Below are 26424 nucleotides of genomic sequence, written 5' to 3' on the forward strand. Positions count from 1 at the left end.
TAAGAAATTGATACTAATCCACTTTGATGTTAATAGGCTATTTCCAGCTGAAAATAAAGTGTCAAAGGGATAAAGATTCTTGGATAATTTAAAAACGTTCTTTAAAAAAAGAAAGAAAGCAGCGGAGGGAAAAAGGAAAAAAGAGGGTGGAATCTGGAAAATGGAGGAGACCACCTGGAACTTAAAAAACAATTGATAGTAGAATTTTAACAAGGCTTGCAAAAGATAGATTGTAGCTGAAACCTTGTTATAAGATTGTTAGGAATATAAGTCACCTAACAGGTATTTGGGTTAGAAATATATAAACCAGGATAAACGTTTTAGTACTATATCTTTAAGGGAATGCAAGAGCATGCCATTGGGTGTGGTTTCTCAAACAGCCATAAGATGGAGCCAGAAACCTTGGTTGTTTAGTCTTAGTCTTAATCTCAGAAGAGAGTGTGTCTCTGTCTCTGTTTCCTTCTGTTGGAAAGTATTGCCGTTGCTCCATTTCTTCTAATTGACTGATATTACTGGATTTAATGTAAGTCTATTACTGAACAGTTTTTGACACTGGACTTTGATATTTGGATTATCCCTGGATTGAAAAACTGACTGATTTACCTGTGAATGATTTTGGATTGCTTATTTTGGACTTTGCTTAAACCTTTCTGGAAGTAAAAACCTACATTTACTGTACAGTGTATCTGTGTACTGTGTGTGTATTATTCAAACACTCCTCTCAAATATGTCTCCCTGTATGCACTCATTCTCCTAATGGGGAATTATCTCAACAAAGATAACAAAGCCCCTGGAAAGAGAAAGTGAGAAAAGAAGCAAGAAACAGTTTTGGATTATTGGATGATTCCTGGAACTTTGGATGGAGGATCCTAATGAAATAAAATAAAATCAATTGGAGGTTGTTTAATTTTTTTTAAATGGCATCACTCCTTGAAGAGTTAAAAATGAGACTTAAAGAACAAAAAGAAGAAGCACAAGACGGAAGAGGATCTTTTGGCTTCGTATTTCAATTTTTAGAAATGGAGATCTTGAACTATGGAAAACAACAAGAAACACTGGCAGAACAAGAAGGGCGGGACAACGAAGAAGCCATCTTTAATGACCAAGCAATTTTAAGCGGGGTAAAAAAGGGAAAGGGGTGGGAAGGGAGTTAAAAGCTTAAGCACTGAAGCAACAACCAAAATAAGAATAATTTGAAAAGTAATCATAATATCAGGAAGAAGCAGAAGGGAGGATCACAGAAAGGAGAATCAGATAGAAAAGGGAATAAAAAGGGGAAGGAGAAGAAAAGAGGGAAAGGAAAAGAAACTACAAAAGACAGAAACAAGATATAGAGGTACAGGAAAAATGGACAAGAATTAAAGGTATAAACCTATTTAAAAGACACAGAGACAATGGTTAAAATTTAAATTGAGAGGATTCTGCAAGGGTGCATGGGATAGCATTATTATATTAGAAATAGAAAAGGGTTAGAAAATATGTTAATGATTAAAGTGATAGAAAAAAATTATATTGATGTGTAGTGGAATATTTGTAAAGAGAATAAGGCTCTCGATTTAAAAAGAACATTTAACAAAAATTGAAAAGAAACATGGAAGATTTTTATCAGTTGGCAAGATGAACTTGAATAAGAATAATAACTTTATTGACTACTGACAATAACTATTGTTTGGTTTTTTATTTAAAGACAGTAATAAGTAAAATATGAAATATAGATGATTAAAGTGAAAGGCAACTGATATTACTAGGTAATGTTTGTTAAAAGAAATAGAAATGTAAAAGATTGTTATTAATATTAATGGCAGAGCTGTACTTGAATAGAATAATTATTCCATTTACTATTGATACACACACACACACACACACACACTTTTTTCTTTTAAGAATTTAGTGTGTATTTTAAGGGAATGTACCAAGCAGAATTCAATTGAAAATAGGTATGTGTTATAAAATAGAGGTTAGAAAATGAATGTTATAACTGTAAAGATGTAACTTAAATTTTTAAATAAGATTTGAAAAAAAATAAAGGTGTTACACTCCAGTCTAGTAATTACAGGGGAAAATTTGTTTTATGTGAAAAGATAATACGAAATTGTAAACAGGACAGACGAAAGTATTAAAACATTGATTAGAAAGATTTTAAAAATTAGAATAAGATAAGTAATTGAATTAAGAAAGGAATGAGATAATTTAAAATAAGGCTATAGGAAGTAAAGAAAGAGAAAAGCTATTGAAAAAATTGTGAAAATAGTTATAAGATATGGATTAGAATGTATAAGATAAATATGTATTGAGTTTATGTCTGTATGGAGAAGTGATAACCTGGGGCCACGCTGTTCTCAAAAAAAGATATTTTATTTGTATTTGTATGTTTTGTGAAAACTTAAATAAAACTTTCATTGAAAAAAATAAAAGACTTGGAAAGTTTAAAATGCATGGGCTTCAGCTTCCAGAATTTTCAGCCACCTCACAGAAGTAATTGGAAACAATTGTATTATTTAGATCACCCTTAGTTCTCATTTCCATTATGGCGTGCCCTTATAAGAACCATTAAACTTTACAGCTTGGGTTCTACAGTTCATTCTTTCTGTTCTGATTCTTTTCCATTTGTATCCTTGAGGCAAGGATGATCTTATACAACAGTCACTTATTTTTTTAGTGGTAGGTTTTCAGGTGGAATAAAAATATTTAGTATGCAGAATCTTAATTCTGGAAATTATTTTTATTTTGTGTAAACCTTTTGCACATTTAATAACCAGTTGTAATATTGATCCTTGCATGTTTTCAACTTTGGGATGAAAAAATGTTACACTATTTCAAGATGCTATAGAAAAGTGTTATAAAACTAATTTTTTTTTCACTGTTGATTTAAGCAGGATCAAGCCTGTTCAGTACTGGAAGTGAGATTGCAAGAGAAGATTGCAAGAATACAAGGTTATATGCTGTATTGGGAAAACATACTGTATATAAAAAAGAACAAAACCTGAAAGAATATTTAATTGCATTCCTAAGAATCTGCATAACAATCTTTATGTAATCATCAGGAATCAAACTCAAGAAATACTTAGTTGCAATTCAAGAAATATTATTAATTTAATAAAGTTATTTATACAGATAAAACAAGCTAATTATAACCAAGGGAATATAAGGTTATTCAGTGATCTGTTAGGTGCTTATGCTCACTGAGCATTTAGAACAGCCCCATGCTTTATATTTCAAATGAAAAGACATGAAGCATAAATCTCTAATTCAAGACATTTGTAGAATGGGGATTTAAAATTTGTGAGTACTGTATAGGTCCATGTTGGTGAACCTATGCCACGCATGCCAGAAGTGGCACGCAGAGCCATGTCCCCGGCACACAAGAGGTTTCTCGGAAGAGCCCCATTGCGCATGCGTGCGCTGCCGCCCAACAGCTGATTGTTGGGTATTTGGTGCACGTGCAGGAGGCAGAGGCAGTGTGCAGGAGATGCGTGCACATGCACAGGGACACGCATGTGAGGGTATCACGTGCACATGTGCAAAAACATGCAGCGCACAAGGGGGGAATCGTGCACATGTGCAGATGCGCTGCATGCCAGGGGGATTGCGCACGCATGCACGGGGCGTGAGGGGCAACACGCATTGCCTTCTGGGTGCTGGCATGCGAGCACATGCAAGCGAGTGCGTGCACAATTATTGGCACAAGAGCCGAAAAAGATTAGCCACCGGTGGTATAGGTAAACGTTAGTTGCATGATGATACTCAAGCAAAGGAGTTGTCTTTTGTACTAATGATCCTTAAAAAATATCCTAATAACCTAATATTTAAAACAGTTCTGTATTACTTTGATACAGAGGGAGGGAGAGAGAGAGAGAGAGGTTACTTTTTAAAATAATCCTAGTAATGTAGTGTTTAAGTATCCCAGAGGGGAGAATATGTCTGACCAAGGGGAAACAGATACCTCATAATTACAGTGGGACTTTTGGTAATGAGTATATCTACATATATACCTAATCAGTAGTCATGAGAGAAGGCTTCATTTGAATAATTCTCAAGTATAGAAATCATAAACTGAGAATTTTAGTCATCTGTGTTAAAAGTATTTTATGTAGTTGTATTTCAAAATTTAGAAGGTGTAGTGCTACTTGAGATATTTGGGCATGCAGTTCTTAAGCAATGAACTGAATAGCTAAACAAAAGCTGTCAGAGCTGGGAGGTGATATTGAAAGATGTCATGTTTGGAAGGGAAAGAGAGCAGGAAACGTTGGAATTAGAGAAGAATGGAATGTTTAGAAGACCAGAATTTGCAATTTCTAGGATAAGGGCGGCTGCTGTTGCAATCTGTAAGAGCTGTGGGAAGCTACCTTGATTAGGTAGCCACTCACAGGATATAAGGGAGAAAGTATGATCAAGTGGGTAAAGGTTACAAAAATGCTGTGTGTTACACTTCCTAGTGATGACTTGGGGACTACTGTGGTTGCATATCATGAATTTCCATAATTTAATATACATGATTTATAAAAAAGAGGATGAATTTCAGGATATTAGGTGTGTAGAGTGTGTAGCGGATGTTCTTAAACTGAAAATGGGTGGGATTTGTAATATTTCATGTACTTTTTCTCCAACACCTCTAAAAGAAATATATTCCAAAAAGATTATGCCAATTATGTTATAGTCTAGTTGATCCTATTTTACATAATAATTGTGAAGTATATTTTGATAAACTATAAATTAAGTAATTTATGGACAGTAATTAAATGTTTAATTAATAGTACAACAAACACATATTTTAACAGCCCTCTTGTAATCATGCATTTCAAGAAGAGTTTTTATAAATGTTTGGCTCAGAAATAGTGAACAGCTTGTTAGAACTAGTGCTTCCCTTTTCTAAGTACATAACATTTCTCAGTTTAAAGGAATAGTAGGAATTTAAGGAATGTATGTTTCATGCATGTGATTGGTCTTCAACAACTCTCTATAGTTCTCTTGGACAGGCCTTTTCAGGTCTATATGTGTCTCCACCCTTTTCTTTTTTTATATGTGACTTGTAGTAATATCTATGTCTTTCTCATGCTGTTTTCTTTATAATCTCCATCCAATTAAATCAGGATTCATATTGTTCCTAAACATTGGAGAACTTCTGGATGTGTTTTGCCAGGACAGCAGAAGATGAACTGCAAAGCATGAGATGAAGTGAATCCTACCATGACGCAGGGCAAGCTTTCTCACCTTCATGCCTCCCTGATATATTAGGTTGATGTATTTTACATATCTTCGTAATTGTTTATTAGCAACAAAATTGAGATGCATTTGGGATATAATATGCACAATAGTGTACATCTCGGGATGTGAATGTTACACAAAACAAGATTGGGTTTCTTTCTCTCTTATTGACTGATTAATTTACAATATTTGCAAACTGCCTCAGCTTTGAAACTGAAAGTTTGAACAAAGTGCAGCACGTGCACTTTTTAAAGCCTTCACTGTTTGAAATATTTTTTCTTATGAGAAATATATCATTAACACTAACATTAAACGTAAATTGTCCACCCTAATATTGTTGAATATCCAAATGAAGGAGTGAAGCCAAGGAACAAAGGCTTCACTCAGGTCTGCCATTACAGCAGGAAAAATAGTTTGTCCTGATTGGCTAAGTCATCTAACAGCTCCTTATAAAAGGGCGAGCTGTCAGACAGGCTGTTGCTGGGTTGTTGCAGTTACAATAAAGAGCTTGAAGTTGAAGATCAGTGTCTGCCTTTTCAATCAGCCCACAATGTAACACTAGCGGGAAAGGTGGGATCAGAAGAGAAATAATAAAAAAGAGATGATCTTGATCCCAGCTGGAGCGAAGAAGATGGGCTGCTGCAGCATCTCACTCTCAGCAATCATCAACGCAGCCTAATTGCAGATCTGCATCAGTCTTACCAAGATGACACACCCCATCTGCTTCATTCAACCCAGCCTCGGAGAACTGGGACTCCTATATCGTCCAGTTTAAATGCTTCTTGGAAGCTAATGACCTCTTAGGACTTTTTGACAATAGAAAGAGGGTGCTCTTCCTGACCTACTATGGCTCAGAAATCTTTGAGACTGCCAAGGTGCGCCTGGCTGCAGCAACCATACAGACTGCCTTGGACTATGCTCCAAACTACGCTCAGGACACATTATGCGCCCAAGCCATCTAAAATAGATGGCATGAATTTAACCACCAAAACCAGGAGGAGGGCGAGTCGATTAGCCAATCCATTGTTGCATTGAGAAAAGCCGCATTGTATTGTGAATTCAGGGAACTCAATGAAGTTCTGGATAGAATCATCTGTGGAGTTAGGCACTTGCTCGCAACGCTGCAGACAGCTCTAGATGAAGCTCGAGCTGCATAAACCTTGAACAAGTCTATAGCAGCGATTAAAAGAACTAGCAGCCCAGCGATTAAAAAAACTAGCTTCGTGCAGAGCTGTCACTGTGCACCAAGAAAGCACCAAGCATGAAGGATCATCTGATGAGGAAGAGGTTTGCCGTCTCCATTCCTCAAGAAAGAGGATGATCCCCAAAGCAGAAGCAAAGCAATCTATGTGTGCTGGATATGCAGGCAACCACCCAAGATCGGTGTGTAGATTTAAAGATGCTATTTGCCAGATATGTGATAGGAAGGGGCACTTGACGAGGGATGTCGTGCCAGTCAACCTGCCACATACTGCACAAAGCAACCTGCCAACCAGACAGGTCCCAAGAAAGCATAACCCTGGAAACCCCAGCGGAGAGGAGAACATTTCACAGAGTCCAAGAACACATACCAAATGCCATTGGACAAGTGAGTTCACTGCGTGCAAAGGAAATCCATGCCATGGTCCTCATTAGGGTTCATGGTGCAGCATGGAAGTGGACACTAGGACATCGATGTCAATTGTTTCCTGGCCGACAATAAAGAAAGTAGTGCCGGGGATTGTGAAGAAACAGCTGAAGTACCAACGCATTCAGTTGGAGGACTATTAAGGCAACCGTATCCCTGTCATAGGGAGCGGGACATTTCAAGTAAAATTCAAAGAGTTTGTGGGACCTCTGCAGCTGACCGTAGTAGACGGTGCCCTGCCAAGTCTCCTTGGCCTGGACTGGTTCACATCCCTGGGCCTGGGGGAGACTGGTGTCCACACCATCCAAGATGACACCACTGAGGAGCTGATCCTGGAGTTCATGAACATTTTTGATGGGAGCTTGGGCAAGTATATGGGGACACCCATCTCCTTCAACCTCGACATGTCAGCCCTGGGTTGCGCAGGGCTGCCATTCCAGCAGTGGAGCCATTAGCCACACGGGTGCCATGCCTGATGGGAGAGGTGGAAAGCAATGCCACATCACCCTGCCTTGCCATGACGAGCCAATATGACAAGTGGCTGAGTGAGACAAACTGCAGCCACATTGAGGACGCTGAGCCCAGAACTACAAAGCCCACCCAAGCAACTGAGAGGCACTGCATCATGAACATCTGAGGGGCAGTGTTTACCATGATGGGCTGTCAACGCTTGTCACTGGGTGTGGTGGAGGCAAGGTTCCTTTGCACGTGTATAAACGGTGGAAGGGAGCACCAGGCAAGTAGCCCTAACCATTTCTGAATCATATGCTGGTCAGTTAGTGACGCATATATTACAATGGAGATAAACACATTTGGAAAAGCAAGGTTTCTTTGTGGTTTATATTATGATCGTGGTAGTGGAATGTGATACAACCCCCATAAGGATGAAGCCAGGCAGGGTCCCTTTTGCTTTGTGGCCCAAAATAGACAGTCAACTAGATAAATTAATTGCCCAGGGGCTTTTGGAGCCAGTAGACCACACCAAGTGGGAGACACCCATAGTAACGCTAATCAAACCAGACGGCTCAGTCCGCATCTTCACGGACTGCAAATATACGATCAACAAAGCATTACAGCAGAGTGCCTACCCAGTGCCTGTCATGCAGCACTTGTTACATTCCCTGGACAAGGGAAAGACTTTTGCAAAACTAGATCTGGCACAGGCATACCAGCAGCTAATGGTGGACGATGTCACCACGGAAGCACAAAGTATTGTAACCTACCGGGGGGCCTTTAAATGCTGCTGATTGAAATTTGGTGTGAGTGTGGCACCGAGACTATTTCAAAGCCTCATGGAACGCCTTTTACAAGGCATTCCAGGGATCATGCCATAATTCAGTGATGTCCTAGTATCTACTTCCTACAACAAGGAACTCCTTGACCAACTAAGAACAGTCCTTAGGAGGTTCCAAGATATTGGACTAACGGTTAAAAAGGAGTGGTGCCAGATAGCAGTACCCCGGGTCGAGTTTCTGGGTTACTTGATTCATGGCTCAGGAATACACCCCACTAAAGACAAGGTCAGGGCCATTAAAGAAGCTCCTACCCCCAGAAACCAAACAGAACTAGGCATTCCTGGGACTGTTAACTTTTTACAGTATGTTTTTGCCACAGAAAGCTACAATGGCCAAACCACTGCACTGACTTCTGGATAAAAAGGCAAGATGGACCTGGGGCCAAAGGGAAGCTACCACATTCACTGTAATTAAAAAACTTTTATCATCAGAGAACATTTTGATGCAGTATAATGAGACTATTCCTGTCATCTTAATATGTGATGCCTCTCCGTTTGGCATTGGGTCCGTCCTCAGCCACTGAATGCCTAATGGGTTTGAAGCCCCAATTACATTCTATTCGAGGACACTATTGGCTGCCAAACAGAATTACAGCAAGGAGGTGCTGGCTGCAGTGATGGGGTTCAAGCCTTTTCATGAGTACTTATATGGCAGAAAATTTGAATTGGTGACTGACCGTAAACCGCTATTGGGCCTGCTTGCCGGGGACTGCCCAACACCGAACATTTTGTGACCACACATGACACGATGGACAATCTTTCTGGCAGCCTACAATTATCAACTAATTCACTGACCTGGCAAGATCCTGGGCCATGCTGATACCCTCAGCCAATTCCCGCTTCCAGCAATTGTGAAAGACTCCCACCCCCATCGCACCCGTACTCCTCATTGAGGAGTTAGCTTCCGGCCCCATTACAGCGGCTGAAATAGCAAGACACTTGGCCAAGCATAAAACCTTGGCCCAAATACTAAGCTGGGTGTGGAGGAGGTGGCCAAAGGGACCAGTTGGTGTGGACTTACAACCGTTTCACACTCGGCAAATGAGCTATCTGCCCAAAAGAGTGGTCTGCTGTGAGGGGATCAGGTGATAGTACCACCAAAATTAAGGAGACCAATATTAGAGGTCCTATAGGTGGGACATCCTGGCATAGTTAGGATGAAGGTGCTGGCCAGACATGTGGTGGTCACACATGAACAGGGAAATAGCCAATTGGATTCCCACATGTAAACTATGTCAGGAATCCAGACCAGCACCCCCCTCTGCCCCGGCACATAAATGGGAGACACCAAAAGCACCCTGGTCAAGGGTGCACATAGATTTTGCAGGGCCATTTCAAGGCCAGACATTTATGGTGATAGTAGATGCTTATTCAAAATGCATAGAAATAATACTCATGTCCTCCAGAACAGCTAAGGCAATCATTAGGGTATTATGAAGGCTTTTTTCCACACATGGCCTACCAGGCGTCTTAGTTTCTAAGAATGGACTACAGTTTGCAGTAACTCAATTCGAGCTCTTCCTAGTGGGACAGAATCCGCCATGCTCTGGTCACACCATTTTATCCAGCCAGTAATGGTCAGGGGGAAAGAATGGTGCAATCGGAAAAAGAAGCACTATCACAAATGGGCCCAGGGGACTGGCAAATGTGAATTGACAAATTCCTACTAGTCCAGCATATAATCCCCTAGCACCACCACAAACCAAAGCCCATCTGAGCTATTAATGGGTCCCTGGCTAAGAATGGAGAAACCGGCTACACCCCAACTACACAGCAGAAGCACCCACTAATTTGACCAGCCAACTCTGGTCATTTAGTGTAGGGGACTTGGTGTATGCCCACAACTACACCGAGGGTGCTCTCTGGATCGGTGGTAATATAGAATAGAAGAGAGTCGATTGTGGAGAAGGCACATTGACTAACTCCAAGGCCGATTGGGAACTTCAGTCCACTGGCAACCAGAAATAACACAAACTAAAAATGCCCCTTTAGAAAATATCAAAAGTCCCTGGAGAAACATGAGACCAGTGAAGAGCCATCAGAGCACTGGTTCCAAGCGAGTCAGCCATGCCCAGTGCCGAGTTCCAGGCAGTTCTCAGGAGTGACAGGAGACCCAACTGACCAGGCCACCGCCGCTGCTCCAACTGAATTGCGCAGGTGGGAGTGAGCTCACCACTGCCCCACCTACCTGTGCGACTACGTCACCTAAGCCACTTGCTGATTGGTCAGTGTCCTGTCTAGGTGGGGAGGGGTGTTGAATATCCAAATGAAGGAGTGAAGCCAAGGAACGAAGGAGAGAGATTGGCAGAGCCAAGAGGAGGAATTGAACAAGGCATCTTTTAGAGTTGTTACCTAGCCACAAAATAACAAAGTCCACCCCCCTTGAATGCTATTGACCCTTATTTAGTTCTGTCCAGGTGGGAACCGTCATTCTGAGAAAATTCATGTGCATAGGCTTTAGCAATAAGTCTGTAAACCTTCACGTGTGGACCTGACATTTCCCTCCTCCTCTTTCCCTTCTTCTTTCCCTTCTGTTTCTCCTCTCTTCCTTCCTCCCCCCCTTGTTCTTTTCTTCCTTCCCTCCCTCCTCTTTCCTCGTTTCTGTTCCCAGCAAGCAGGTAAGTGACTGCTGCAGGATCGGAGAGATAGTGGGGAAGTTCATGAGCAGCCAGCATGGCATAAGTACAGAGGAACTGGCAGGGAGTGTATGGGTGGGGGAAACTTATCCGAGAACCTTACAACCTTTCCTGCGAGGTTCCCAATTGATTTCCCCTTGCAAGCTTCCTACAAGCAAATACTTTCTAGCGGGGAGGTGGAAGGAACATCAGCAATTATATCAATTCCTTCTGGCTTCCCCATCAATTTGGGGGAAGCTGTCAGGGAGCATAAAAAATGAGGGTCACATGATTGCAGCTGGCCTCCACAGAGGCATTGAACAGCAGAAGCACAGCAGAGCAAAGCAGCAACAACTTGCCCAAATTTCATTCCACTGGGGGTTGTTGGTCCCAGTATTCTGTAAATTAGCCCATTGAGTTTCTTTACTTGAGTGGTCTCCAAATTTGAAAACTCATCTGGCTGAGAAATACCAGGAGTTGAAGTCCACAAGTTTTAAATTGGCCAAATTTGGAGAATTGAACTGCCATAGTTCAATAATTGTTGCTCTATACCTTCCAGTTTCACCGAATTGAAGATTATAAACAATCAGATAGATAGAATTTTACAAGCTGGTTTGTAAATAAACCACAATGTTTTAAAAATATATTGATCACTCCCACCAATTTAAGGATGGTTGTGTTACAAATGACTAATAAAGGCTTTGAAACTTGATGGATTATATTGCTAATTAATTTTCTGAAATGCTCTGAGCTCTTCCCCTCCAAATTCCTAGGGAGCTTCCTTCCAAGCTGGGCTGTATAGAGCAAGCAGAGAATAGTCTCTAAGATAGCAAAGTCCCATTAAAGGATTTGAAAAGTGTTAATCAGCATTTTGAATTGGGTTTAGAGGTCAACCAGCAGTTAATGCTGCTTTCAGAGGATAGATATTACTTTATTGGTGCTGTTGTTTGGATTAACTGTGTATTGAAATTATCCTCCAAAACACTTCTTGGCTGAATCTGTTTCATATATAAATGATTAATAGTTTTAAATTTGATTTTGTTCTTAGGGTTTTTTAATGAATTTTTGAACTTTTCTTAAGAGGTTATTTTCAGTAATCTTATTTAGAACTTTGTAATGGTTAGCAAACTACATAAACTCTCTGTGTGTGTGTGTGTGTGTGTGTGTGTGTGTTTGTATGTGTGTGTGTTTGTATTTAAGCAAACAATGCTACTACATACTTGTGGCCAAACATTTGCCAGATACTTCCATGAACAGCCACAGATTCAGTCTGGGTGGTATAAACAATAATAATGATTTTGATTTTTTGTTGTTGACTTGTTAAACTAAGAGCGTTATTCTTATTTTGTGAGGTATGTGTCTGACGTTAAGCAAAAGTACATTGTAGCTGTTTAAAAATACAAGAGTGCAAAAACACTCATAATGACTATTAAATTTACCTATTACCTATTATTTAAAGCAGTGGTACTCAATCTGTTGTCCTCAGACCCCTGTGGGACTGCAATGTTGTCATGGTGAGTCTGCGAAGGCTTGAAGAAATGTTGCGATTTAAATCTTGAATTAAGTTTAGGGGATCTGTGGCCATGGTCCGTGGCCACAAAAGCTATTTAAAGGGGGTCTGTGGTGAAGAAAAGGTTGATAACTGTTGATTTAAAGTATTAACCCAAACACTACTGCAAACAGACCCTATGCATAATCTAGGGGTTTTCCTGGACTCACGACTCCTGTTCAAAGAGCAGGTGGCGGTCGTGGCCAGGAGGGCCTTTGCACAACTGCAAGTTGTGCACCAGTTACACCCTTTCCTGGATCAGCGGTCCCTACTCACAGTCACTCATGCCCTGGTCACTTCCCGTCTTGATTATTGCAATGCGCTCTACATGGGGCTGCCCTTGAAGAGCATCTGGAAGCTCCAGTTGATGCAAAATGCAGCAGCCCACATGGTTTTATGCAGACCCCAGTGTGCACATGTATCACCTCTCTTGCAGGAGTTGCATTGGCTGCCAATTTACTTCTGGGTACAATTCAAGGTTGTTACCTTTAAAGCCCTTCATGGCTTGGGTCCGGGTTATCTGAGGAAGAATCTCTTGCTAGTGACATCTACCTGACCCATTAAAGCGAGGAGGCAGTGAATGCTGTGGGTGCCACCCCTGAAGGAGGTACACTTGGTGGCACCTAGAAGAAGGGCCTTCTCTGTGGTGGCTCCATCTCTCTGGAATATAATTCCCCCAGAGATTGGAATGGCCCCCTCATTAATACTATTCTGAAAGGCACTGAAGACCTGGTTTTGCCAGCAGGCCTGGGGAACCCAGAGAGGGATGGAACCCCTCAAATGGCTAGTGTGATCCGCTGTCGTTGGGGTGGGGGGTGTGAGTTGGGTTTTGTTTTGTTTTGTTTTTTGTTTTCTCAAATTTTGTTCTATTGTACTTTACTAATTTATTTGATTCTTTTTTTTAGTTCTTATTGTTTTTATTTTTTGTTTTAAACATGATTTTACATTGTGTAAGCCACCTCCAGTTGCCATGGGTGAATAGGCGGCAATATAAATCAAATAAATAAATAAAATTATCCTGCTTGCAGAATATCCACAGAGTGGCTGGCATATAATCTGTGACAATGGGATTACAATATATAAACTATGATATCAATGGAAAAACTAATGGTTAGAATAGAGGAGAGAGACGAAACAAAATTAGATACCAGTTGTTTAATCTAAATAATAATTCTTACATCATTACAAACTGGCAATATGTCTAACCAAAGATGTTTAGAATCATTCCGTTCTGCTCTGCACTGGTAAAATCATACCTGGAACATTGCATACAATTCTGAGCAATCCACTTCCAGAAGGATATTAGGAAGCTTCAACAAGTTCAGAGGAGGATGACAAGCACAATACATGGATTTGAGAACTTAAGCTATGAGGACAAGTGGAACAAACATGGAATATTCAGTCTGAAAGAAGATAAGGGGAGACATAGCATCAGTGTTCAGGTGCTTACAAAGGTGCCATACAGAATGGTCAGAAACAATTTTCCATTGCCACAAAAACTAGAATTAGAAATAAAGGATAGATTTTAATTTATTAGATTTCATTTCAGAAAAACTTCTTTTATTATATATAATATGCTAATAGGAAGGCCCCCTACTTTCTATCTTGTTGGATTAATAAAGAATGGTTAATTAGAATGGTGCCCTCTAAGTCTGTTCAGATATGCTTGCTAGAAATTGTGGAAGCCCCAAATTTAAAATAATGACTTTGAATAAATGTGTATCTGTGTAAAAGTAGCACAAAAAGTCATTATGCAGTGTATTCTAGAGACAAAACTCCCTTCCTGTAATGTCTTAATTCGGGTAGAGTTGGGGGGACTGGATGGAGCTGAGCATTTGCTGGCTAGATGCCCTTCCTGACGCCACATGTTACTGTTTTTTTTTATTTAACACTGCTAAGAATTCAGCATGCTTTATGAAAATGATAGTACAATTTTTAATCTATTTTAAGAAGCTTTCCCTTTTACAAGAATAGTAATGTCAATTATTTAAGTGTTATGTGTTATGAGGTAAATAATAAAAAATAATCTTATTTTTTAAAGGGATACAGTGGCAAACAAATGTATAAAATAGTTGATTATAATTCAGTTTGCATCTTATCTTAGGCTATCCTAAATGGGGTCATGTGTAATAAAGCTGGAATCCACTTTATTCTCTCAGGGCAACTTCTTACCCAGTGTACCCAGATAATTAAGAAAGATATTCTGCTTGTCTTCAGGAATATCAGAAATTCTGGAATTCTTCAGTGGATATTTTGGCAATGGATCTTTTCTAACTCTCTTGGCATTTATTATTAACAACGTTTCTGAAAGAAGAAATGCTTTATGACACATGATAAGATCCTAAGATACACATGTAGAAAAACCACATTTTTTAAAAAAGATTGAAAATTGCAGTGAAAATATGAAACAAACTTAACAAATTAACAGAGTTGGAAGGGACCCTGTAGGTCATCTAATCCAACCCCCAGTCCAAGCAGGAGATCCTACACCATTTCTGACAGATGACAGTCCAGTCTCTTCTTGAAAGCTTCCAGTGATGAAGCTCTCACAACTTCTGAAGGCAAGCTGTTTCATTGATTAATTGCTCTCATTGTCAGAAAATTTCTCCTCATTTCCAGGTTGAATCTCCTTGTTCAGTTTCCATCCATTATCCCTTGTCTGGCCTTCAGGTGCTTTGGAAAATAGTTAACCCTAACCCCCTCCTCTCTGTGGCAGCCCCTCAAATATTGGAACAGTGCTATCATGTCTCCCCTGGTCCTTCTCTTCACTAGACTAGACATGCCCAATTCCTGTAACCATTCTTCATGTATTTTAGCCTGCAGTCCCCTAATCATCCTGGTTGCTCTTCTCTGCATTTTTTTTTTAGAGTCTCAACATCTTTTTATAGTGTCACCAAAACTGGATGCAGAATTCTAGGTGTGATCTTACTTTATAGAGTGGTTTTAGTACCTCACTTGATCTTGATTGTATCCCTCTGTTAATTCAATTTAGGATTGCATTGGCTTTTTGTCTGCCGCTCCACACTGTTGGATCATATTTAATTGGTTGTCCACTAAGACTTCAAGTTTCTTCTTACAGTTACTGTTATTAAGCCTGGTTTCACTCAGTCTATATGTGTACTTTTGGTTTTTCTTGCCTAAGTGTAAGTCTTTGCTTTTATCTGCATTGAATTTCATTTTGTTAGTTAGGGCCCCATCTTCAAGTCTGTAAAGATGCATCTGGATTTTGAGCCTATCATCTTGGGTGTTGGCTAATCTTAACAGCTTAGTATCATCTGCAAATTTGGTAAATTCCCCTTCTATTCCCTCATCTAAATCATTAATGAAGATATTGAAGAACACGGGGCCTAAGACGGAACCTTGTGGTACCCCACTGCTTACTTTCCTCCATGTAGGCATACACCCATTAAGGACTATTCATTGAATACAGTTTGTCAGCCAGTAACAAATCCATCTGATGGTGATGTTATCTATCCCACTTTTTTCTAGCTTACCAAGAAGTAGGTTGTGGTCTGCTTTGTTGAATGCCTTGCTGAAGTCTAAGTATATTATGTGCACAGTATTTTGCTGATCTACTAAGTTAGTCACTGTGTTGAAAAATGAAATAAGATTGGTTTGGCATGATCTGTTTTTAACAAACCCATGCTCACTTGAATATAATAGGTGAATTATGCAGATAAAAAGAATGCAAGCTTAGCTTCAACTTGTTTACACAAGCAGGAAGAGTAAAATTACATTGTTTTTATTGCATTCCTTGGAATTTACACTGTATTATCAAAGTATATAAAAGATTTGAGCAACATGTAATTTATATATCTGAAGTGTTAATTAAAATGTGCATGTTGGAAAAAAGTTCCAAGCTTTGGACGTAATAAGTCCAGATTTCACAATTTGGCAAGTTATTATATTGGCAACAAGTAGCTGTACTCAAAGCCATCTTCAGGAGGGGGCAGAAGGTGACAAGTGATGCAATGTGTTTTGTGACATTCCTATGGAAACCTTGCCCGTTATCTATTTGTATGTGATGTCAGAACACAAGAACAAAAGGGTAGAGCTTGCATCATGATCTTGCAGTTAATCTGTGACAGTGGGGAACATGTCTTATTGCCATGATCATTTTGACATCATTGTTAGGAAACACTTATGGTTATATTACATTGAAGGGTGGGTTTTTATTTGCTGAAAATTTGGAAATAAAAATCTTATTTAAGAAAAGCTATTTTTCTACATGAACAGCCAAATCTTGTGCAGTTATTTTTTACAGATTGTTGCATTGAGTTTACCTACAAATATATAATTGTAATATAATCTAAGCACATTTTCATATTTTTCATTCTTTATATTGTCAGTGGTTTTCCTAATTTTGAAAAGGTCAAAATGTTGGGCTAAGATTAGGGAGACGCTCAAACATTGATCTGTAAAGCTTATTGAATAACTCTGAATAACTATCAGCCTTTGCAATGAATATATCTCAAAGGTTTGCAAAGGAAAATAAAGATAGGTGGGAAGCTTATATGTTTTCTTGTTTTAAAGAAAAGTGGACTTTAAAAGTAATAAATGACTACATGTAATACTACTGAACTGATATAGGTTTAAAATTATTGGTTGATGACATTTAAGTGTCCATTTTCAGTATGTCACTTCATCCTCTCAAAATATTAATGAACCTACCAAATTCCTAAACCTCATGCATGTTTATTTGAAAGAAAATCATAATTTAGAGGGAAATATTTGTAGCTCAAGGTTGAAATGAAGGGTTCCTTTCAGAGGTTGTATTCAGCAGGTTCTGACCAGTTCTGGAGAACTGGTAGTGGAAATTTTGAGTAGTTCGGAGAACCAGCAAATACCACCTGACTGGAAATTTTACAGTATCCTTCTTCTGCCATGCCCTCCAAGCCATGCCCACAGAACTGGTAGTAAAAAAAAAAAATTGAATCCCACCACTGGTTCCTTTGTGCTATTAGAGCTTAGTTGTTTTCTTACAGATATTTTACTACCCAAACTATGTAACACCATCAGTGTTAGGAGGGAATGGAGTTTGCTACCCTCTGATGATATTACCTAATTTGGATTATGAAAAGTCTGCAAGAAAATAACCAAGCTCAGCGAGCATCAAGGACTTCTCAAAGTCAGTTTGTTCATTTGTCCTTAGGTCCGAATGTGCATTCATGTGACATATTCATTATTTTATATAAATTGTTAGTGAAGGAGAAATCAGATGTGTCACAAGAATTTGGTCTTTTCCCTTTCATCTCTACTAATGAGAAAACAAACAAACTTGGAGTAATATGCATGCACATATATTTATTTAATAACCTCTCCAGATTTTAATTTGAAATTGAGCATGATTCAGTAATATTTCATTGAACTCCCTTTTCTATCCCGGGGACCAAATTTTCATTCAAAATAACACACTGTTATGCAATAGACTTTCCATCTCCCAGTTTTAGAGCTAATAATTTTGGTGGTTGTGACCCAGAATTTTCCAAAAGTAGTACTACATTCAGAAAGGCATAGCCCTCATTCAAATTTTAACACTTTTTCACATGTTATGTAAAATGCATTAGTGTATATTTTACTTCACTCTATGTTAATTCTATCCCTGAAAAAAATCAACATTGAATTGTAATCATCATTTATTTTGTATCATTGGTTTAACAGCTGTGTTCCTTACATTTGTGGTTGAACTGATCTCTCTTATGGTAGAGATTATGTGGTCAAAGAGGTTGATTATTTATTCAATTATTTTAATGAATACCTTGCTCTAAAATCTAGTGAGGTTCATTGAACATCACAAAATGGGAATGGGATGGTTCCTTGTTTCTTTTTATGTTAACTATTTATCCTTTAAAATTGACATAAGAAGAATCCCTGGTGTGCTCATTGTCTGTAGATTTGGGTTTGTTTTTGTTTGTTGAATCTGCATTTAAAAATTTGCACTTAATATGTATTTAATTTCTTATGGTATATTCAGAAAACAGATAGAATTTTCATTTTTAACTGACTTCAGCACAAACAAATCCTATAATGTTTTGATTCTGGTTTTAGACAAAACAAAACTCAGAAGGATCCTGGAATAATATTAGAGGGGAGCTAGGCGAGGCTGGTGCATGTTGCTCGCTCTTCCCATTTGCTGAAAGCTTGGAAATTCACTTTTATCTTCTTAGCACCCTCCCATGTCTCAATATCTTTCCTCTGTTCAACCCTCCCCCCAAGTGACCTAGCCATTGATGTCCATTCACTCCATACATAGCCAAGGAAATTCCTCAGCCTTGGCCCTTTGTTACACCTACCTCCTGAAATGCTTCTTGCTGCAACAACCTCAGTCCATAGTTGGTTCAAAATAGCCATGTTCCATTTTGTGTACAGTTCTTTTTGTTCAGGTATTGGCTATCCCAAACTGATGGTTTTGTTCGTGGAATGGTTCATACAAACAGCATGTAGCATATCTCTATTCTTTATACACTTTTAAAAATATAGTGAGGATGGTATGCCAAGCATGAGTTGCTTTAAGATTGTACTTTTTAAACAAAAGCCTAATTCTTAGCATAAATTAATTCTTCAATTTCATACTTGTTCTTTTTCTGTGCAGAGAAATATGTTACAGTATTTGCATTTAAATAAGTTTAATTTCTTTATAAATCTACTATGTAAGACTTTTAAAAATTCACTTTAGAATACCAAATGCCTTCAACTATAGCATTTTGTTTGATTGGCTTGCATATAGAGTAATATAGTATTGAACTGTACAATGTTATATTCTTGAAATCAGTGAAATAAAAAATAGTGGTTAATGGGATATTGCACTCTAGAATAAATTCCAGGACATGCCTCCCTGGCTTAATCTAGGATACTGTATTCCAGAGGTGGTATTCAGAAGGTTCTGACCACTTCTGGAGAACCGATAGCGGAAATTTTGAGTGGTTCGGAGAACCGGCAAATACCACCTCTGACTGGCCACGCCCCCATCTATTCTCTGCCTCCCGAGTCCCAGCTGATTAGCTGGGCCTTCTTTTGTTGCCCTGCATAGGAGAATGGAGCTGGAAAGCAAATTAGTGGGATAGGGAGGGAATGGGGATTTTGCAGTAACCTTCCCCTGCCACACTCACCAAACCATGCCCACAAAACTGGTATGAATCGCACCACTGCTGCATTCTTGTTTTGCCATTAAAAAAATTGCAAGATATCCAGAGTCTTCCCCCCATAGTAGAAGCTCTGAGTCATACTTATAAGGGGATTCTTCTGTTGCATATTTGCTGTTCTTTAGGGGTGAAACAATTTGAGTCATCTGAATGGTTTGTTCTGGTATATGTTTTATGTCCATAAACTGAGATGGGTGGACTTTAGCAACAGGAAATCATAGAGTGAAAGCTTTTTAATAACAAATAATACAACCAGATTATGCTGGTAATATTACATAATGTATGCAAATTTTTAGGCTTCAAACATAAATGTTATATATTGTAATTCTGGTCTTTGAAAAAGCATTGAATTTTATTTGCAATTGAGAATGGGGATGGGATAAAAATATTTTTAAAACACCATGTTAAACTTGCTGTATTGGGTTAATACATTATGAAGAAAAGTAGCATATAGATTAAATGAATATGTGCTCCACAAATAACTAAGTATTTTACAAAAGCAGGGGGGAAATGTTTTATTTGATTCTGGATCCATATATGAGAGAATTGGCTAATTACCTTGATAAAAAGTAGTTTAATTTTCTTTTTCCTTGAGGCGTTTGTCTTTTAACTACTTTGTTTTCTTACATGAATAAGAAATGTTGCCTAATTAAATACACAAAATTGGGGGAAAATGGAGTATCTTAAATAGGAATACATAGATTTATACAGTAAGATTTTAAGTGCTTCAGCTAATTTTTTCATATCCAAAATATAGTTCTGAATGTATCTAGAGCAAGTAGATTTCCTGCTTTAAAGCACTAGCAGAGAGACTGGGCGTTTTCGGTTTGTAATGCTGCTTCCCCCTCCCAATGAATGTCCTTTGTGTAACCCCAGCTAATTCAGAAATCTTTCTGTGTAGTGAGGACTGCCCTATCATGTGACAGAGGCCACTAGTTGCAGCCAGTGATTGGCTAACTCTTACAGAGCGAATTGGTGGCTCTGTATAAGAACTCCCTGCCCTGAAGTTAGAACCTTTCCTCACACTGCTTGGTTATGTGTAGGTTAAAAAGCTGAAGCTAGCCACGATTGATTCAGCAGCATGTGATAAAGTTTTAACACTTGTGTGGGCTCGGTTGAGCCAAGTGGTAGACAATAAAACCAGCTGCTGCCAATTTGGATTAATGAGTATCTCCTAGGAGTTGGTAACTGCCACTTTAAGACTGCTGCTTACTCCCTTTCTATTGACTGCAATTGAGAATCTTTGAGAGAACTTGACTGAGACAGTTTTCCTTTCTTGTTTTTAATCACAGGAATGAAGCACTGATGATACTTTGTCAGCAATAGAAAATGTCCATAAGGGGAAACCTTACATTTCTATAAAACATGTTTTGTAAATTTGGCTTCTATAACTATGACAGTTAAGAACTGTTAATGGAAGCTGAAAAAGGCATCACCAGGAAGCATGGCTTACGGGGAATGGGTAAGTGTAATGCAATATTGGCTCTTGCTATATACATCATCTCTTAATACAGAATGCATTAAAAATGTCCTGAATTTTACATTTTCCACAGTGTGGATAATAATGTAATTAAAATCAAGTATACTAGTTCTTTTAATTTCCTGAGCTTCTTTGGTTTAGAATAAATAAAATAGTTTGCTTTGAACTTTTGGGACAGATAGTTCAATTACTAAGAGGCATAAAAGTGTCAAACAGAGAATGTTTCAGGGCAATGTTTTAAGGAGAGGGCATGATTTTATTTTGCTTTCTCTGTTATAAATTTGTGAGTTTTTATTTTCATAGGTAGGAGATGTAGGAAGCATTTTTGTGTAGTGAAACTTTAAATCGTACTTTTGAAAAACAAGTATGGTTTTTTAATTGATCGTTTCCCTTTCTGCTAATACTACAGAGGTACATTGTTAGAAACTTAAATATTACTCTATAATTTTCTGAGAATTAAAGTTTTAAAAATGCTGCTTTTCACTAACTCAGCTCCATAATAATTTTCAATTCAAAAATATTGGTAAAGTGTAATTTAGGAAAAGGTACATAATGCATATAGTAGCAAAGAAATTTTTTTGCGAAGTTTCTGATTTTTGAATGAACCTTCTAAGAAACAAAGTTGTCACATCAAGAGAAAAAATGTGTTTTTTTTTTTTTGGTATTAGTCATGCTTCCTTCAATTTGCTCATTTACAGATTTTTCTTATAAGAATGGTTGTCTTGAAACAAATAGAGGAAACAATTAGTGGGCAGTCAATAAAATTAAATAGGAACATAATCAGGAAAAATACAGTGAACTTCTGAATAGTGTGTCTTATTTTTATTTCCATTTATTTTCATTCATTATTTTGTTTAAATAGATTTTTTTGATATCAAGCTTGTCGCTTTTGTGCTGTTTGAAGCTTTTGTGGTGTTTGAAACACTGTAGAATAGGAAGTCAACTTTTATTCTGCAATTTCTCTAGCTAGCAGGTTTGTTTAAATCTACCATTCAGAATTGTTTTCTTGTACCTAAAAATGTTAAAACAATTCTTTCAAAAAAAAATACAGATATTATATAAAATCACACAGGAAGTTCTTAATGAGAAGAGCAATAAAAAAAGAATAGGCTTTCTGATAAGCATGCTTTTTAAACAACTCTGTTCCTTATTAAACTGGAAAGAATGTGAACTCTACTTTGGCAATAATTCTTGCTTTAGCTAAGGTGTGTCCAATGAACACCTGGGAACAAATACCTGTTGGATATAAGAAAATTTGGGAGGAGGTCTTACATTTCATTTGTCATAAAAGATAGGGGTTCTTATTTAAACAACCTTCAGTTTATGCCTTATACACTCTAAATTTTTAGAATGTAAAATTATATCTGGATAATCTTGCGTGTGAAAAGGTGAAAAAAATAGTTGTTGCTTAGAAATATCCAACTATTTTTTGAAAAGCGAGGAATCTAAGATATCTAAAATAAGAATTAAACTAAAATATATTTGCTGTGCTTTTTAATGTTTACACTTGTACACTGAAATATCCCTCTGATGTCATGTTTTTATCTGACCATGCAAAACATTGAAAACAATATATACTAATTTTACTTCATCAACCCCCTGTATTTGGGTACTTGGTAAGATCAGAAGGAAAAGGAGCTTTTGTTTTATAAGCATGTGGAGGTTTAGTTTTTGTTCTATGCTAATCATAAACTTTCCTGAGTGGTGACATGTTCATACAGCTATCTTGGCAACAGTAAGGAAGCTGTTTAGCCTGGCCTTCTTCCAGGATGTTTTCCAATGTTCCAATATTACAGCCCTGTTTTCCCTAGGAATTTCCCACCCAAGTACTAAGCAAGCCTGATACTGCTTAGCTTTCACCACCTAGACAAGATCAGGTGATGCCAAAGAATTGCTGGTATTGAAAAAAAGTTGGAATATGTTTACTTGTCTTCAACATCTCAAGTCTATTTAAAATGTAGGTATTTTTCTGTGGTAATAGAATATGAACTTTTTAAAGGTCTTTTCATAATTTGTTTTTTTTTCTGAGCTAGTTCCCAGTCAAATTATCCATCAAATTAGAGAATATCCATTTATATTTATACATTGGAGAAGATATAGTTTAAAGTACAGTAATTATGGAATCTCCTTAAAATATACCATCAGGTTTTTATTTCCTTATAGTGCTTTAACATTTCACCTTTATATAGCTGTAGAACATATAACTAGGCATTTACAGATATAGCCAGTACTTGTTGGGAAGTGTCCTCAGAATGGTGACACAAAATCTGACCTAGCTTTTTCACACATTTGGTGATAGTTCATTTTATTTGCGCATCCTACTAGGACAGTCAGAACTCTCTAGTATGAATACTTACATTAAAGGTACTTAAACTTCTGTTGAAAATTTACAACTCCACAACTTTTTTGAACTTAACACAAATAAGCTTGTGTGAATGTGCTTTTTAATTGCCATGACTACCTTCTTAAAGCAACTTAAGACATTCTGTAGCAAGTTGAGTATATGTTTATGAAGATAACTTTATACTGACTTTTATTACCAAGAGTTGGGGAACAATATTGTAAAAATACAAGTACATTTTTAAAAATTATTTTACAAGAGATTCAAGTATAATTTCAGTTTTGAAATAATTTTGAACTACCTACTGACTAGAACCATTTTCTAACTTTATTTTTTAAGCATTACATATGAAGGACCTAAGAATCAGTTCTTTTTCAACAAAGTAAAGAGATAAGGACAATATTAAGGTCAGATGGAAACTTCAACTGATATTGGGAGGGACATTCTTATCAAAAAGTATGTTCTAGATACAGTGTTCAAGAATAAGTGACAAAACAGCTTAAAAGGCTTCTAGAAACCTGCTTATTAGTGTTTTAATAAGCATGATGAAGATATTATGTTTTAATAATGGCTGTTGTCAACCTTTAAATTTCACTTGCTGTTCACTTGCTTCCTTATGCTTAACATGTTTTCTGTTCATAAATTTCAAATTGTTTTCCTAATCTAGAATAAGATTGTCCATGTTACCTAAACAGTGTTGTCTGTATGTAGACTACATAAATTTATGATGAATCTACTACCTTTAGTGGATTGAAAAAGAGTATAGCTTCAGTAATTGCACTGAAATTTAAAGGGACAAGGCCACAATAGCAGTTTCTGTCTTCCATTTAGAAGATAGTTTGGTAGGAAAAGAGGTTGTGATGCAAAGAATATGTGTTCCTTGATATTCTAGGCCTCCCTAGAGTTGAAATAGTGAATATATGTGGAAGAAGTGACAATGCTAAAATTCTACTTACAATGAGAGGAAAACTGGTATCTGTCATTTTCTGGACATGAAAATGGGAGCAGCTATCTGTGGGTTTTCTTTGGAAGTCAGGAACTTGAAGACCAATGATTTTGGTGGGATTAGGTGTTTCCAACTGTCCTTGAGTCTCAACTGATAAGTATCTTAAATATAGTAGGATCCTCACATTTGCAGCACAAGCTGAACATTATTGACTACTAGACAACATGTGACTCATTGGGTCATCATTTAAAAGATATTTCTTAACCTAAACACAGAAAGAGAATGACTACAAGTGTACAAAAAAGTAGGGTGAGCAGGAGAGAGGTTTTTCTGGGGATACGAAGGGACCTGGTTTTGTCTGCTGCCTGAATCCCATGGATGGGCTTTTCTTATTTTCACAGGTCGGTTTCTGGCATGGTCCTGGTCCATGGAAGGGAGATAATATATAACACTGTTCCTGGAATAGACTTTATGTTCTAGCTTTTTCTTAATAACTCTTGCAGTATTATTAATCTTTGAAATGTCTTTTTATAACATAAAATATTGTCTATTTCTAATGTTGAGCACATAAAATATCTATAACATAAATGCATGAAAATTATATCAATTGACAATCCTTGCTGACTACTTAGAAATAATTCCTGTTGAGTATAGTTGGCCATCTCCAAGAGGTAAAGAAATTAAAGGATTACATCCTTGGTTTTAATTTTAAAAGTGTGCCTTAATGAGCCCCACTGATAATAATTATTAGTAAGTTCTAAGTGCATATGTTTAGAATGGGGAAGTTAAAACAACTAATTTTTTTATGTAAGTGAAATGGATATCCAAACATATAATACACATTTTAAATATGCTTGTTGAAGGTACATTTTGTATTATGTCACAAAATGCTTTATGATAATTTTTTGTCATAAGCATATAAAATTTGCTAAATTTCAATTCCATGGGAATTATAGGTTTAGGGTTGTAGGCGCAGTCCATAAATTAGCCCTTTTGAGGTATCTTCGTTGAAAAAGTTTTGCCTTGTGATGCACCATTTTGCCCAATGAAATATCACGGATACAAGAGTTTTAATACTATGTAACATATTTTAGGTCATTTTAGTGAAAATATCCCAAAAGTAGTCCTGACATCAATTAATAGGCAGCTTAACTAATAGATTGCTTGCAAAACAATAGTGAATTTTCAAGAAAATTATTGTAAATTATACAATAATTTATTATACAATAAATTATACAATAAATTATTATACAATAAATTATACAATAATTTATTATTGTAAAAATTATTGTAGCTGCTATGAACAATTGTAGATTTCTATACAAATTTACATTTTGATAAAACTAATGGAAAGGAGATGACAGTGAAGGTTTGTCTGGGGAAGCTACAATGCTCTCAGATCTTCCTATTTTAGTCTCATATAAGTGAGGCAGTAAATATTCTGATCTTATATAAGGATCAATGAATTAATACCGAGTTAAAAATAGAGGGAGATTTCTTGTAAGTGCTACATCTCTCCAGTTCTCTCAAATGTGCACTGTTCTAGAGGAATTGCACTTAAAAAAGCAGGTTTATAGGTTGAGAATATTTTTGTTTCATTATTGCCTCAATGATGATCCTGTCTACATAAAATAGCATTTTCAACAGTTGCTCTTGCTGTGGTAACGTTTACTTTCTTCAGTCCACTATAAATAGGACAGTCTTTGAAAATGGTGAGGAAACTTCCCTTAATCCAAAGGAAGCTATGACTGTTAATCAAGACTAGCCAACATGATCATTTTATCATAGTGTTTTGTCATCTGCACTGGCAGTTTGTTTATAGAGCCAATTGAAAGTTGTGGTTTTCATTGCTTGGTTCTATTCCAGGACATGCTATGTGAAAATATTTTAGTATACTAAACTATAACAGAAATATTTTGATCCCTTTGAGTATACATCCAACATTCTGTTTATTGTTTTAGTGTTTTTATAACATTGTACTACTTGCTACCTGGTTTATTGTGATATTACTTGCTCCATTTTTTATTGTTAAAGCTGCCTTTATATTGTTTTCAGTTACTAGTATTTTCAAAATATATGATCCATATATAATACCCAAATCATCTTGCAAATCTTTATAATTTTCTGGATCTGTTTTAGATTTTTATTGAAATCAGAGTAGTTTTCTTTAATAGAAATGGCTAGTCTGTTGATGTGGGGGATTAGTGAGCTTTTACTGAATCTTT

The 26424-nt window shown here is 37.2% G+C and overlaps 1 protein-coding gene across 7 annotated transcripts in view; it reads left to right on the top strand.

Moving 5' to 3' along the window:
• Positions 1–26424, top strand: part of LOC148125348 (uncharacterized) — a 167026-nt gene that overhangs the window by 67600 nt on the left and 73002 nt on the right. For 5 of the 7 annotated variants that reach the window (XR_015744370.1, XR_015744371.1, XR_015744369.1 and 2 more), the window contains exon 3: positions 20725–20894. The exons of 1 other annotated variant lie outside the window; for it this stretch is intronic. Coding sequence is in view for 2 of the 6 variants with exons in the window: in XM_087937689.1 (XP_087793815.1) it covers positions 20877–20894 (18 nt within the window). In the remaining 4 variants the exon portion in view is untranslated. Of the gene's footprint in view, positions 1–20465; positions 20617–20724; positions 20895–26424 lie in introns of those variants that run through there. One more of the 7 variants, XM_087937688.1, reaches the window with a different exon arrangement.

This window comes from Pseudonaja textilis, chromosome 7, assembly GCF_049901715.1.
Source record: "Pseudonaja textilis isolate UNSWEBS1 chromosome 7, rPseTex1.2, whole genome shotgun sequence".
Taxonomy (NCBI): Eukaryota; Metazoa; Chordata; class Lepidosauria; order Squamata; family Elapidae; genus Pseudonaja; species Pseudonaja textilis.